The sequence below is a fragment of the Zonotrichia albicollis genome, unplaced genomic scaffold (genome assembly GCF_047830755.1).
Source record: "Zonotrichia albicollis isolate bZonAlb1 unplaced genomic scaffold, bZonAlb1.hap1 Scaffold_83, whole genome shotgun sequence".
Lineage (NCBI taxonomy): Eukaryota > Metazoa > Chordata > Aves > Passeriformes > Passerellidae > Zonotrichia > Zonotrichia albicollis.
In genome coordinates this window covers 794,888-809,961 of record NW_027428460.1, presented here as the reverse complement: position 1 = coordinate 809,961, position 15,074 = coordinate 794,888, and the positions used below count along the sequence as shown (strand labels likewise).

Genomic DNA, 15,074 nt, shown 5'->3' with positions numbered 1-15,074 from the left:
GTTTGGGATTTTGGGATTTTTGACAATTTGGGATTGGGATTTTTGGGGTCTGGGATTTTTGGGATTTTGGGATTGGGATTTGGGGTCTCAAATCGGAATTTTTGGGATCTGGGATTGGGATTTTTTTTGTAATCTGGGATTGGGATTTTGGGATTGGATTTGGGGTCTCGAATTGGGATTTTTGGGGTCTGGGATTTGATTTGGGATTTTTGGGATTGGGATTTTTGGGGTTTGGGATTGGGATTTTGGGAATTGGGCATTGGAATCTTGGAGTGCCAATAAAAGTCCCAATAAAATCCCCCCAAAATCTCAATAAAATTTCCCAAAAATCCCAATAAAATGTAGAGAAAAAAAAATCATCCAAAAATGTAAAATTCCCCCCAAACCCCAATAAAATCCCAATAAAACAATTCACAAATTTTCTCCATTTTTTTATTGAATCAAATCCCAATACAATCCTGAAAAAATCAGAATAAAGTCAAAACCAAAATTTCATAAAATCCCCTAAAAAATCACAATAAAATCCCAATAAAATCCAGACCAAATCTTCATAAAATCCCCCCCAAAATCTCAGTAAAATCCCCATAAACCCCTGACAAAACCTCTATAAAATCCTGGAAAAAATCAAAATAAATTCCTGATAAAGTAAAATAAAATTCCCCATAAAATCCTCATAAATTAAAAAAAAAAATCCCAGTAAAAAACGCCAAATTTCCGAATTAAATCCCAATAAAATCCAGAAAAAATCCAAATAAAACAAATTTTTCTCCATTTCTTTATTGGATCAAATTCCAATAAAATCCAGAAAAAATCAGAATAAAGTCAAAACCAAAATTTCATAAAATTCCCCAAAAAATTTCAATAAAATCCCAATAAAATCCAGATTAAATTTTCATAAAATCCCCCAAAAATTCATTAAAAAATCTCAATTAAATGCCAATAAAACCCTGACAAAACCTCTATAAAATCCTGGAAAATATAAAAATAAATTCCAGATAAAGCAAAATAAAATTCCCCATAAAATCCTGATAAATTCCAGAAAAAAATTCCCCAAAATTCCAAATTAAATCCCAATAAAATTCAGAAAAAAATCCAAATAAAACAAATTTTTCCCCATTTCTTTATTGGATCAAATCCCAATAAAATCCAGAAAAAATCCCAATAAAATAAAAAAAAAACCAGAATAAAAATTCAAATTTCTGTGTGGATGTTGCGCTGTTCTCGCACAAATTCCTGAACTTTTTTGGGGTTTTTCCCCCAATTGTTTTTTTGGGATTTTCCCCCAGATTTTTGGGATTTTTTCCCCAGATTTTTGGGATTTTTCCCACAGTTTTTGAGGTTTTTCCCTACAATTTTTTGGCTTTTTTTTCTGGATTTTTGGGGCTTTTTTCCTGGACTTTTCCCCCACGTTTTTAATATTTTTCCCTGCAGTTTTTTGGCATTTTTTCCTGGATTTTTGGGGCTTTTTTTCCTGGATATTTTGGGATTTTCCCCAGATTTTTCCCACAGTTTTTGAGATTTTTCCCTGCAGTTTTTTGGGATTTTTTCCTGAATTTTTGGGGCTTTTTATCCTGGATTTTTCTGGAGTTATTCCCCAGATTTTTGGGGGATTTTGCAACAAATTTTGAGGTTTTTCCCTGCAGTTTTTTGGCATTTTTTCCTGGATTTTTGGGCCTTTTTTTCCCGTTTTTTTGGGGGTTTTTCCCCCAGTTTTTTGGGATTTTCCCCACAGTTTTTGAGGTTTTTCCCTGCAGGTTTTTGGCATTTTTTCCTGGATTTTTGAGGCTTTTTTTCCTGGATTTTTTTTTGGGATTTTTCCCCAGTTTTTCCCCAGATTTTTTGGGATTTTTCCCACAGTTTTTGAGGTTTTTTCCTGCAGTTTTTTGGCATTTTTCCTGGATTTTTGGGGCTTTTTTCCTGGACTTTTCCCCCACGTTTTTAATATTTTTCCCTGCAGTTTTTTGGCATTTTTTCCTGGATTTTTGGGGCTTTTTTTCCTGGATTTTTTTGGGGATTTTCCCACAGTTTTGACATCTTTTCCTGGATTTTGGGGGCTTTTTTTCCTGGATTTTTTTGGGATTTTTCCCACAGTTTTGACATTTTTCCTGGATTTTTGGGGCTTTTTTTCCTGGATTTTTTTGGGATTTTCCCCCAGTTTTTCCCCAAATTTTTGGGATTTTTTCCACAGACTTTGAGATTTTTATCTGCAGTTTTTGGCATTTTTTTTTTCTAGATTTTTGGGGCTTTTTTCCTGGATTTTTTATGGAATTTTCCCCCAGATTTTTGGTATTTTCCCTGCAGTTTTTGAGGTTTTTCCCTGCAGTTTTTTTGGATTTTTCCTGGATTTTTTGGGCTTTTTTTTCTGGATTTCTTGGGAATTTTCCCCCAGATTTTTTGGGATTTTTCCCACAGTTTTTGGGGCTTTTCTCTGCAATTTTTTGCTAATTTTTCCGGCATTTTTGGGGCTTTTTTTCCTGATATTTTTTGGAATTTTCCCCAGATTTTTGGGGGATTTTTCCCACAATTTTTGAGGTTTTTCCTGGTTTTTCCCTGCAGTTTTTTGGCATTTTTTCCTGGATTTTTGGGGCTTTTTTTCCTGGATTTTTTTTGGGGATTTTACCACAGTTTTTTTGGGGATTTTCCCTGCAGTTTTTTGGGATTTTTTCCTGCATTTTTGGGGCTTTTTTTCCTGGATTTTTCTGGAGTTATTCCCCAGATTTTTGGGGGATTTTGCAACAAATTTTGAGGTTTTTCCTGGCAGTTTTTTGATATTTTTTCCTGGATTTTTGGGCCTTTTTTTCCTGTGTTTTTTTTGGATTTTTCCCCCAGTTTTTTGGGATTTTTTTCCACAGTTTTTGAGGTTTTTCCTTGCAAGTTTTTGGCATTTTTTCAGGATTTTTGGGGCTTTTTCTCCTGGATTTTTCAGGATTTTCTCCCAGTTTTTCCCCAGATTTTTTGGGATTTTTTTCCACAGTTTTTGAGTTTTTTCCCTGAATTTTAAGGTATTTTTTCCTGGATTTTTGGGGTTTTTCTGGATTTTTTTGGGGATTTTCCCCCAATTTTTCCCCAAATTTTTGGGATTTTTTCCACAGATCTTACCATTTTTCTCTGCAGTTTTTCGGCTTTTTTTTCCTAGATTTTTGGGGCTATTTTCCTGGATTTTTTTGGGTTTTTCTCCAGACTTTTGGGATTTTTCCCACAGTTTCTGAGGTTTTTCCCTGCAGTTTTTTGACAATTTTTCCTGGATTTTTGGAGCTTTTGTTTCTGGATTTTCTTGGGATTTTTCCCCAGATTTTTTGGGATTTTCCCTGCAGTTTTTGAGGTTTTTTCCTTGCAGTTTTTTGGCGGTTTTTTCAGGATTTTTTAGGTTCTTCCCCAGTTTTTTTGGGATTTTTCTGACAGTTTTTGAGGTTTTTTCCTGCAGTTTTTTGGCGTTTTTTCCTGGATTTTTGGGGCTTTTTTTTCCTTTCTTTCCTGGATTTTTTTGGGGATTTTGCCACAGTCTTTTTTTGGGATTTTCCTGCACATTTTTTGGTTTTTTCCCTCATTTCCAGCTGAGGATCTCTGTGGTCGCCAGCCAATTCCCAAAAAACTTTTGGGAATTTTTCTGGATTTTTGGGGTTAATTTCCTGGATTTTTTGGGGATTTTTCCCCCAGATTTTTGGGGTTTTTCCCACAGTTTTTGAGGTTTTTCCCTGCAGTTTTTTGGCATTTTTTCCTGGATTTTTGGGGCTTTTTTTCCTGGATTTTTTGGGGATTTTCCCCACAGTTTTGACATTTTTTCCTGGATTTTTGGGGCTTTTTTTCCTGGATTTTTTTGGGGATTTTCCCACAGTTTTGACATTTTTCCTGGATTTTTGGGGCTTTTTTTCCTGGATTTTTTTGGGATTTTCCCCCAGTTTTTCCCCAAATTTTTGGGATTTTTTCCACAGACTTTGAGATTTTTCTCTGCAGTTTTTGGCTTTTTTTTTTTCTAGATTTTTGGGGCTTTTTTCCTGGATTTTTTATGGAATTTTCCCCCAGATTTTTGGTATTTTCCCTGCAGTTTTTGAGGTTTTTCCCTGCAGTTTTTTTGGATTTTTCCTGGATTTTTTGGGCTTTTTTTTCTGGATTTCTTGGGAATTTTCCCCCAGATTTTTTGGGATTTTTCCCACAGTTTTTGGGGCTTTTCTCTGCAATTTTTTGCTAGTTTTTCCGACATTTTTGGGGCTTTTTTTCCTGATATTTTTTGGAATTTTCCCCAGATTTTTGGGGGATTTTTCCCACAATTTTTGAGGTTTTTCCTGGTTTTTCCCTGCAATTTTTTGGCATTTTTTCCTGGATTTTTGGGGCTTTTTCTCCTGGATTTTTTTGGGATTTTCCTGCACATATTTTTGGTTTTTTCCCTCATTTCCAGCCGAGGGTCTCTGCTGTCGCCAGCCGGGCGAGGCTCCGGAACTCCACGCTCAGGAGGCGCCTCCAGAACTGAAATTTTTGGAGTTTTTGGGATTTTTTCCTGGATTTTTGGGGCTATTTTCCTGGATTTTTTCCCCAAATTTTTGGGATTTTCCCACAGTTTTTGAGGTTTTTCCCTGCAGTTTTTTGGCATTTTTTCCTGGATTTTGGGGGCTTTTTTTCTGGATTTTTCCCCCAGATTTTTGGGATTTTTCCCCAGATTTTTGAGATTTTTCCCTGCAGTTTTTTGGGAATTTTTCTGGATTTTTGGGGCTTTTTTCCTGGATTTTTTTGGGATTTCTCCCACAGTTTTTTGAGGTTTTTCCCTGCAGGTTTTTGGCATTTTCTCCTGGATTTTTGAAGCTATTTTACTGGACTTTTTTGGGGATTTTCCCTCCATTTTTTGGGGATTTTTCCCACAGTTTTTGAGATTTTTCCCTGCAGCTTTTGGCAATTTTTTTCTGGATTTTTGGGGTTTTTTTCCCTGGATTTTTTTGGCATTTTTCCCACAGTTTTTGAGGTTTTTCCCTGTAGCTTTTTGAGATTTTTTTTCCTGGATTTTTGAAGCTATTTTCCTGGATTTTTTTGGGATTTTCCCCCAGATTTTTGGGATTTTTCCCTGCAGTTTTTTGGCATTTTTTCCTGGATTTTTGGGGCTTTTTTCCTGGATTTTTTTGGGATTTTCCTGCACATATTTTTGGTTTTTTCCCCTCATTTCCAGCCGAGGATCTCTGCGGTCGCCAGCCGGGCTCAGGAGGCGCCTCCAGAACCTTCGGTCGCGGCCGAAAACCTGAGCGGGGAAACGGGGAGAGCCTGGGGGGGAGAGGAAATCCCAAAAATCAGCAAAATCATCAAAATCCCAAATTCACAAAAATCCGCAATCCCCAATTCCCTAAATCCCATGGAAAATTCCCATGGAAATCCTTCAAAATTGGCCCCAAAATTTCCAAAAGTTCCCTTAATATGCCCCCAAAATTCCCAAAAATTTCATAAAAATTTTCCCAAAATTCCCCTGAAAAACCTCCAAAAATTGCCTTCATATCCCCCCAAAATCCCCCCAAAATTCTCATAAAATTTCCAAAAATTTTCCCAAAATTCCCACAGAAATCCTTCAAAATTGCCCTGAAAATTTTCCAAAAATTCCCTTCATATCCCCCCAGAATCCCCCCAAAATTCTCATAAAGTTCCCATAATATCCCCCCAAAATTCACCCAAAATCTCCCCGAAATTCTCATAAAATTCCCAAAAATTCTTCCAAAATTCCCCTGAAAAATCCCCACAAATTCCCTTCATATCTCTCCAAAATTCCCCCCAAAATTCTCAAGGAATTCCCTCCAAAATTCCCAAGAATTTTCCCAAAATTCCCATGGAAATCCCTCAAAATTCCCCTGAAAAACCTCCAAAAATTCGCTTCCTATCCCCCCCAAAATTCTTCCAAAATCCCCCAAAAATTCATAAAATTTTTCCCAAAATTCCCATGGAAATCCCTCAAAATTCCCCAGAAAAATCGCCCAAAATTCTCACAAATTTCCAAAAATTTTCCCAAAATTCCCCTGAAAAATCTCCAAAAATTCCCTTCATATCCCCCCAAAATTCTCATAAAATCCCCAAAAGTTTTCCCAAAATTCCCCTGGAATTCTCCTGAAATTCCCATGGAATTCTCGCAAAATTTCCCCCAAAATTCCCTAAAAATTTTCTCTAAACTCCCATGGAAATTCATCAAAATTCCCCTGAAAAAATCTCCCAAAATCCCCATGGAATTCTCTCAAAATTGGCCCAAATTCCCCAAGAGTTCCTTCCAAAATTCCCAAGAGTTTTCCCAAAATTTCCACGGAATCTCCCAGCATTCCCCCAAAATTCCGTCCAAAATTCCCATGGAAATCCCTCAAAATTCCACTGAAAAATCTCCTAAAAATCTCATAAAATTCCCACAGAATTTCTCAAAATTCCCATGGAATTCTCTCAAAATTGGCCCAAAAATCTCCCAGCATTGCCCCCAAATTCCCTCCAAAATTCCCAAGAAAGTCCCTCAAAATTCCCCTGAAAAACCTCCAAAAATTCTCTTAATATCCCACCAAAATTCCCCAAAATTTTCCCAAAATACTTACAAATTCCCCAAAATTTTCCCCCCAAATTCCCATGAAAATTGCTCAAAATTCTCCCCGAAAAATCTCCAAAAAACTCCCTTCATATCCCCCCAAAATTCTCATAAAATTCCCAAAAACTTTTCCAAAATTCCCCTGAAAAATCCCCACAAATTCCATTAATATTTCTCCAAAATTCCCCCCAAAATTCTCAAGGAATTCCCCCCAAATTCCCAAGAATTTTCCCAAAATTCCCATGGAAATCCCTCAAAATTCCCCTGAAAAACCTCCAAAACTTCCCTTAATACCCACCCAAAATTATCATAAAGTTACCACAGAATTTCCCCAAAATTCCCAAGTAATTTCCTCCAAAATTCCCGAGAATTTTCCCAAAATTCCCATGGAAATGCCTCAAAATTCCCCTGAAAAACCTCCAAAAATTCCCTTCATATCCCCCCAAAATTCTCATTAAATTCCCATGGAAATCCCTCAAAATTCTTCTAATATCCCCTCAAAATTCTCCCAAAAACCCCCAAAATTTTTCCCAAAATTCCCCTGAAAAATCTCTAAAAATCCCCTCAATATTCCCCCAAAATTCCCATAAAATTCCCAAGAATTTTTCCCAAAATTCCCATGAAAAAGCTCTAAAAATTCCCTTCATATCCCCCCAAAGTCACTCCAAAATTCTCATAAAATTCCCCAAAATTTTGCCAAATTCCCATGGAATTCTCTCAAAATGGACCCAAAAATCTCCCAGCATTCCCCCAGAATTTCCTCCAAAATTCCCCTGAAAAAATCTCCAAAAATTCCCATAAAATTCCCAAAAATTCTCAAAAACTTCCCAAAAAAATTCCCAAAGAACTCCAGAAGATTCCCCAAAAATTCTAGAAAATTCCCAAAAAAATTCCCAAAACTTAAAAAAATCCCAAAAATTCCCATAAAATCCACCAAAATTCCCAAGAAATTCCCAAAGATTCTCAAAAGCTTCCCAAAAAAATTCCCCAAAAATTCTTAAAAACTCCAAAAATATCCCCAAAATTGCCCAAAAAATTATCAAAAAATTGCCAAGTTTTCCCAAAAATTTCCAAAAAATTCCCAAAAAATTCCTAAAAATTCCCAAAAATTTCCCCAGAAAATCCCATAAAAATCCCATAAAAATCTCTAAAATTTTGCAAAAAAATTACCCAAAATATTCCCCAAAAACTCTGAAAAAAAATTTCCAAAAACTTCCCAAGAAATTCCCAAAAAATTCCTAAAAATTCCCCAAAAGTTCCCAAAAGAATTCTTAAAAGTTACAAAAAACCATCAAAATTTCCCAAAAAATTACCAAAACTTGCCAAATTTTCCAGAAAATTTCAAAAAAATTGCCAGTTTTCCAAAAAATTTCCCAAAGAATTCCCAGAAAATTCTCCAAAAAGTTCCCCAAAGAAATCCCAAAAAATTTCCCCAAAAAATTCCCAGAGAATTCCCCAAACTTAAAAAAATCCCAAAAATTCCCATAAAATTCTCTAAAAATTCCCAGAAAACTCCCAAAAATTCTCCAAAAGTTCCCAAAACTATGCCAAAAAATTCCCAGAAAATTCTCCAAAAATTCCCCAAAGAAATCCCAAAAATTCTAAAAAATTCCCAAAAACTCCCAAAAATTCTCAAAGACTTCCCAAAATAATTTCCAAAAAAATCCAGAAAATTCCCAAAAAATTCCCCAAAGAATCCCAAAAAATTCCCCAAAAATCCTAAAAAAGTCCCAAAATTTCCCCCCAAAAATTCCCCAAAAATTAAAAAAATTCCCAAAATTTCCCCAAACTTAAAAAAAAATCCCCAAAAATTCCCATAAAATTCCCCAAATTTCCCAAAAAACTCCCAAAATTCTCATAACTTCCAAAAAATATTCTCATAAACTTCCAAAAAATATTCTCATAAACTTCCCAAAAAAATTCCCCAAAAAAATCCAAAAAAATTCCCTAAAAATTCTAAAAAATTCCCAAAATTCCCCATAAAAAAAATCCCCAAAAATCCTAAAAGTTTACCAAAAATTTCCAAAAAAATCCAAAAAAATTCCAAGCATTTCCCAAAAATTCCCAAAAATTGGGAATTTGCACCGCGTTTGATGGATTCCCTGACCCTGGCGAATTCCCAGCCCATGGCGTCGCTCAGGGCGACGGCGTCGAATTCCAGAGATCCCGAAATTCCGAAATTCTGAGGAGCCCTGAGACAGCAGGAATGCCAGGGGAGGGCACCTGCAAAAAATCAACAAAAATTCCAAAATTTTTACAAAATTTTTTCCGATTTTTCTCATTTTTTTTACCCAAAATTTTGCAATTTTCTCCCAATTTTCCACCAAATTTTCTTTAAAATTTTCCTTTCTTACCCCAAAATTTTCCCCAAAATTCCCGAATTTTTACATTAAAACTTTCCCTAAAATGGCAAAAAACACTCCCCAATTTTACCCCAAAATTTAAAAAAATGTTCCAATTTTACCCCAAAATTTCCCCCAAAGTTTCCCAATTTTTACATTAATACTTTCGCCAAAATTCAAAAAACAATTCCCAATATTACCCCAAAATTTCCAAATAATTTCCCAATTTTACCCAAAATTTACCCACAAAAGTTCCCAAAATTTTCCTAATTTTAACCCAAAAACTTCCCCAAAAACTTCCCAATTTTACCCCAAAAGTCTTCCTAAAATTTCCAAAAAATTTTCCCAATCTTTCCACCAAATTCTTTAAAAAAATTCCCAATTTTCCCCAAAAAATTTCCCAAAATTTCACCCCAAACTCCCCCCAGAAAATTCAAATTTTTTCCCCAAAATTCCCAAAAAAATTCCCAAGTTTTCCACATTTTTGCCCCAAATTGTCCCAGACTTTCCCAGTTTTCCCCCAAATTTTCCAAAAAAATTCCCAATTTTACCCTAAAGTTTTCCCTAAAATTTCCAAAAAACTTCCCAATTTCTCCCCAAAATTAAAAAAAAAATCACAATTTTGCCCTAAAAATTCCTCCAAAATTCAAAAAAAATTTCCCAATTTTGCCCCAAAATTTCCCCCAAATTTGAAAGAAATTCACAATTCTACCCCAAAGTTTCCAAAGAATTTCCCAATTTCACCACAAAATTCTCAAAATTTCAAAAAAATTTCCCAATTTTACCCCAAAATTTTCAAAAACACTTTTCCCACTTTTGCCCCAAAATTTTCCCAGATTTTCAAAAAAAAATGCCCAATATTCCCAAAAAATCTCCCCAAAATTTCCAATAAAATTTCCCAATTTCTTGTCAAAATTTTCCCCAAATTTCCCCAATTTTACCCCAAAATTTTCCCTAAACTTTCTCAAAAATTTTCCCCCAAAATTCCCCCAGAAAATTCAAATTTTTTCCCCCAAATTCGTCCCAAAAATTCCAAATTCTGCTCCGTTTACCCCAAATTTTCCACATTTTTACCCCAAACTGTCCCAGACTTTCCCAGGTTTTCCCCCAAATTTTCCTAAAAATTTCCCAATTTTACCCCAAAATTTTCCCCATGAATTTCAAAATTTGCTCCAATTTCCCCCAAAAAATTCAAATTCTTTTCCCTAAAATCCCCCTAAAAACTCAAATTTTTTTCCCCAAATTCCCCCTAAAAGTTCAAATTTTTTCCCCAAATTTTTCTTTTTTCCCCAAAATTTCCTAATTTTTACCCCAAATTGCCCCCAAAAATTCAAGTTATTTACCTTAAAACCCCCTGAAAATTCTGATTTTTTTCTCCCAAAAAATTCAACTTTTTTCCCCAAAATTTCCCAATTTCCCCAATTCCCCCCAAAATATTCAAATTATTTTCCCCAAAATCCCCCCAAAAATCCAAATTATTTTCCCTAAAATCCCCCTAAAAATTCAACTTTTTTCCCTCAAAATTCCCCCAGAAAATTCAAATTATTTTCCCCAAAACCCCCCTAAAAATCCAATCTTTTTTCCCGATTTTTACCCTAAAATTCCCCTAAAAATTCAAATTATTTTCCCTAAAATCCCCCTAAAAATCCCAATTTTTCCAATTTTTCCCCCTTTTTTCTCCCAAAAAAAATCAATTTATTTCCCCCAAAAATCCAATTTTTTCCGATTTTCCCCCTTTTTTTTCCCCAAACTCCTCCAAATTTCCCCCCAAATTTCCCCCCAAAAATAAAAACTATTTTCCCTAAAATCCCCTGAAAATTCAAATTATTTTCCCCCAAATATGCCCCAGAAAATTCAAATTATTTCCTAAAATTGCCCCTAAAATTCAAATTTTTTCCTCAAACTTCCCTCTTTTTTTTCCCCAAAGTTTCCCCCAAAGATTTAATTTTTTTTCCCCAAAATCCCCAGAAAACTCAAATTTTTTTCCTAAATTTCCGGTTTTTTTCCCCCAAAATTTCCTGATTTTTACCCAAATTTCCCCCTAAAAATTCAAATTTTTTTTCCCAAATTCTTTTCCCAAATTTTCCTCTTTTTACCCCAAAATTTCCCAATTTTTACCCCAAATTTCCCCCAAAAAATTCAAATTAATTTCCTCTAAATTCCCAAAAAAATTCGAATTATTTTCCCCCAAAATCCCCCCAAAAATCCAATTTTTGTCCGATTTTCCCCCCTTTTTTTTTCCCAAACTCCTCCAAATTTTCCCTTTCACCCCCAGGACCTTTGGCCACCCCCAGAATTCCAGAAATTTTGGGAAAATTTGGGGAATTTTGGGAATTCTCACCGAGCGGACCGCGTCCTGGATTGACCCCGGGACAGGACCGGGGGCAGGAGCTGCAGGAAATCCCCCGGGAGCTGCTCAGCAGCGTCAGAAGCGTCTCAATTCCTAAAAAATTAAAATATTTGGGGTGAAAAATTCAAAATTTGGAAAATTCAGCAAAAAAAATGGAGAAAATCGGTGAAAAATGGGGAAATTAGGGGCAAAAATGGAAAAAAATTCGAAATTTTGGGGGGAAATTTGGGGAAAAAATGGAAAAAAATTTGGATTTTTTAGGGAAAAAAATTGGAATTTTTGGGGAAAAAATTCAGGAATTGAAGGGTAAATAATGCAAAATAAATCCAATTTCTGGGGAAAAAAATGGTAAAAAATTTGGATTTTCTGGGGAAAAAATTCAGGAATTGAAAGGGAAAAAATGAGAAAAAATTCAGAATTTTTGGGGTAAAAATTGGGAAATTTGGGCAAAATTTTGGGTGAAAATTTGGGGAAAAATCAGAAAATGAACTGGAAAATTTGGTGCAAGTTTGGCCGGGATTAGGGGAAAAAATGGAGAAAAAATTAAATTTTTTTGGTAAATTTAGGGTGCAAATTGGGGCAATGAGGAATTGCTGGGACAGGACAGGGTCAGAAGGGTCTCAATTCCTAAAAAAATCAAAATATTGGGAGAAAAATTCAAAATTTGGAAAATTCAGCAAAAAAAATGGGGAATTTTGGTGAAAAAATGGGGAAATTAGGGGCAAAAATGCAAAAAAAATTTTTTTGAATTTTTTGAGGGGAAAAATGGAAAAAAATGGGAAAAAATTTGGATTTTTTGGGGGTAAAAATTTAGGTTTTTTAGGGAAAAAATTCGGATTTTTTGGGGAAAATATTCAGGAATTGAAGGGTAAAAAAATGCAAAAAAAAATCGAATTTTTGGGGGAAATTTGGAGAAAAAAAAAGGGAAAAAATTTGAAATTTTAGGGTAAAAATTGGGAAATTTGGGCAAAATTTTGGGGAAAAATCAGAAAATAAACTGGAAAATTTGGTGCAAGTTTGGCCGGGATTTAGGAGAAAAAATGCAGAAAAATTGAATTTTTTTGGTAAATTTAGGGTGCAAATTGGGGCAATGAGGAATTGCTGGGACAGGACGGGGTCAGAAGGGTTTCAATTCCTAAAAAATCAAAATATTGGGAAGAAAAATTCAAAATTTGGGGAATTCAGCAAAAAAAATGGAGAATTTTGGTGAAAAAAATGGAGAAAATCGGTGAAAAAATGGGACAAAAATGCAAAAAAAATAGAATTTTTTGGGGGAAAAATGAAATAAAAATTGAATTTTTGGCAGGAAATATGGGAAAAAAATTTGGATTTTTTAGGGAAAAAATTTGGATTTTTTGGGGAAAAAATTCAGGAATTGAAGGGGAAAAATGAGAAAAAATTTGAATTTTTGGGGGAAAAAATGAAAAAAAATTGGAAAAAATTTGGATTTTTTGGGGAAAAGAATTCAGAAATTGAAAGGGAAAAGTGAGAAAAAAATTTGGAATTTTTGGGGAAAAAATGGGGAAAAAAATTGGCTTATTTGGGGAAAAGAATTGGCCTATTTGGGGAAAAGTTGGGGAAAAAATTCAGGAATTGAAGGAGAAAAATGAGAAACAAATTTGGATTTTTTTTTGGTAAGTTTGGGGTAAAAATTGGGAAACTTGGGGAAAATTTTGGGTAAAAAATGCAAAAAACCCCGAATATTTTTGGGGAGAAAAAATGAAAAAAATCTGGAAAAAATTTGGATTTTTTGGGGTAAAAATTCAGGAATTGAAGAGGAAAAATGAGAAAAAAATTTGGAATTTTTGGGGTAAGTTTGGGGTAAAAATTGGGAAAATTGGTCAAAATTTTGGGTGAAAAAATGGGGAATTTAGGGGCAAAAATGCAAAAAAAAATCGAATTTTTGAGGGGAAAAATGGAATAAAATTGGAAAAAATTTGGATTTTTTGGGGAAAATATTTGGAATTTTGGGGGAAAAAAGGGGAATTTTTGGGGGGAAATAATGGGAATTTTTGGGGAAAAATGGGGGGAAAACTTTGGGGAAAAAATTGGGAAATTCAGCCAAAAATTTCAGGGAATTGAGGGGAAAAAAGAGAAAAATTTGGATTTTTTGGGGGAAAAATTGGGAGAAATTTTGGCAAAATTTAGGGAAAAAATAAAAATTTTTTTTGGTAAATTTGGGGACAGTTTTGGGGAAAAATTGGGAATTTTTGGGGAAAAAAATGGGAATTTTTGGGGATAAAAAATGGGAATTTTGGGGGAAAAATGGGGGGAAAAATTGGCAAAACTTTGGGGAAAAAATTGGGAAATTCAGCCAAAAATTTCAGGGAATTAAGGGGGAAAAAAGAGAAAAATTTGGATTTTATTTGGGTAAAATTGTGAGAAATTTTGGCAAAATTTGGGGGAAAAATAAAATTTTTTTTTGTAAATTTGGGGGCAATTTTGGGGAAAAAATGGGAATTTTTGGGGAAAAAATTGGGAATTTTTGGGGAAAAATTGGGAGAAATTTTGGCAAAAATTTAGGGGAAAAATGAGGAAAAAGAAAATTTTTTTTTGTAAATTTCGGGGCAATTTTGGGGAAAAAAATGGGAATTTTGGGGGGAAAATGGGAATTTTTGGGTGAAAAACATGGGAATTTTGGGGGAAAAAAAAAGGGAATTTTTGGGGAAAAATTGGAAAAAAATTGGGGAAAAAATTGGGAAATTCAGCCAAAAATTTCAGGGAATTGAGGGGGAAAAATACAAAAATTTGGATTTTTTCAGGAATAAGTTTTAAGTAAAAATTGAAAATTTTGGAGCAAAGTTTAGGAAAAAATCAGGGAAAAAAATGGCAATTTTTGAGGGAATTCGGGGGAAAAAATTTGATTTTTTTGGGAGAAAATTGTGGGGGAAAATGAGAGAAAATTGGAATTTTTGGGGTAAATAAATGGCAAAAAAATTGGGGAAAATTGCAGAAAAAAAAGGGATTTTTCAAGGGAATTTGGGAAAAAAAGAGAATTTTTGAGGCAGAAAATGGGGAAAATTAGGGAAAAAAAAAATTGGGATTTTTTTGAAATTTTAGGGAAAAATTTGGGGAAAAATTTGGAGAATTTGGGGGAAATAAATTCGGAATATTTGGGTTAAATTTCAAAGGAAAATTGATGGGTATTTGGAGAAAAAAATTGAATTTTTGGGGTAAAAATGGAGAAATTTAATGGAAAATTAAAGGGATTTTGGGTTGGGGAGAAATTTGGAAAAAATGAGAATTTTAGGGGAAAATTGGAATTTTTTTTTGGTTATTTGTAGAAAAATTTGGGGAAAATTTGGATTTTTTTGGGGTAAATTTTGGGTAAAAATGGGGAAAAAATGAAGGAAAAATGGCAGAAAAAAGGGAATTAATTAAGGGAAAAATGACAGAAAAAAGGGAATTTTTAAGGGAATTCATGAAGGAAAAATGACAGAAAGAAGGGAATTTATTAAGGAAAAATGAAAGAAAAATGGGAATTTTTAAAGGAATTAATTGAGGAAAAATGACAGAAAAAAGGGAATTTATTAATGAAAAAATGACAGAAAAAAGGGAATTTTTAAGGGAATTAATTGAGGAAAAATGACAGAAAAAAGGGAATTAATTAAGGAAAAAATGACAGAAAAAAGGGAATTTTCAAGGGAATTAATGAAGGAAAAATGAAAGAAAAAAGGGAATTAATTAAGGAAAAAATGACAGAAAAAATGGAATTTTCAAAGGAATTAATTAAGGAAAAAAATGAGAAAAAAGGGAATTTTCAAGGGAAAAAATTGAGGAAAAATGACAGAAAAAAGGCAATTAATGAAGGAAAAAATGACAGAAAAATGGGAATTAATTAAGGAAAAAA

The 15,074-nt window shown here is 34.0% G+C and overlaps 2 protein-coding genes across 2 annotated transcripts in view; both read right to left on the bottom strand.

Moving 5' to 3' along the window:
• Window positions 1-418: 418 nt before the first annotated feature.
• Window positions 419-8,660, bottom strand: LOC141728042 (uncharacterized). Its single transcript, XM_074534342.1, has 3 exons — window positions 8,640-8,660; window positions 1,518-2,441; window positions 419-1,338 (listed from the first exon to the last, which is right to left on the bottom strand). The coding sequence occupies exons 1-3, from the start codon at window positions 8,658-8,660 to the stop codon at window positions 1,192-1,194; spliced, it is 1,092 nt and encodes a 363-aa protein (XP_074390443.1). The 3' UTR covers window positions 419-1,191.
• Window positions 8,661-11,786: 3,126 nt separating this feature from the next.
• Window positions 11,787-15,074, bottom strand: part of LOC106630511 (ATP-dependent DNA helicase Q4-like) — a 43,579-nt gene continuing 40,291 nt past the window's right edge. Inside the window, exon 13 of the mRNA XM_074534341.1 lies at window positions 11,787-11,851. Within this exon, the coding sequence (XP_074390442.1) occupies window positions 11,787-11,851 (65 nt within the window). The remainder of the gene's footprint in view (window positions 11,852-15,074) is intronic.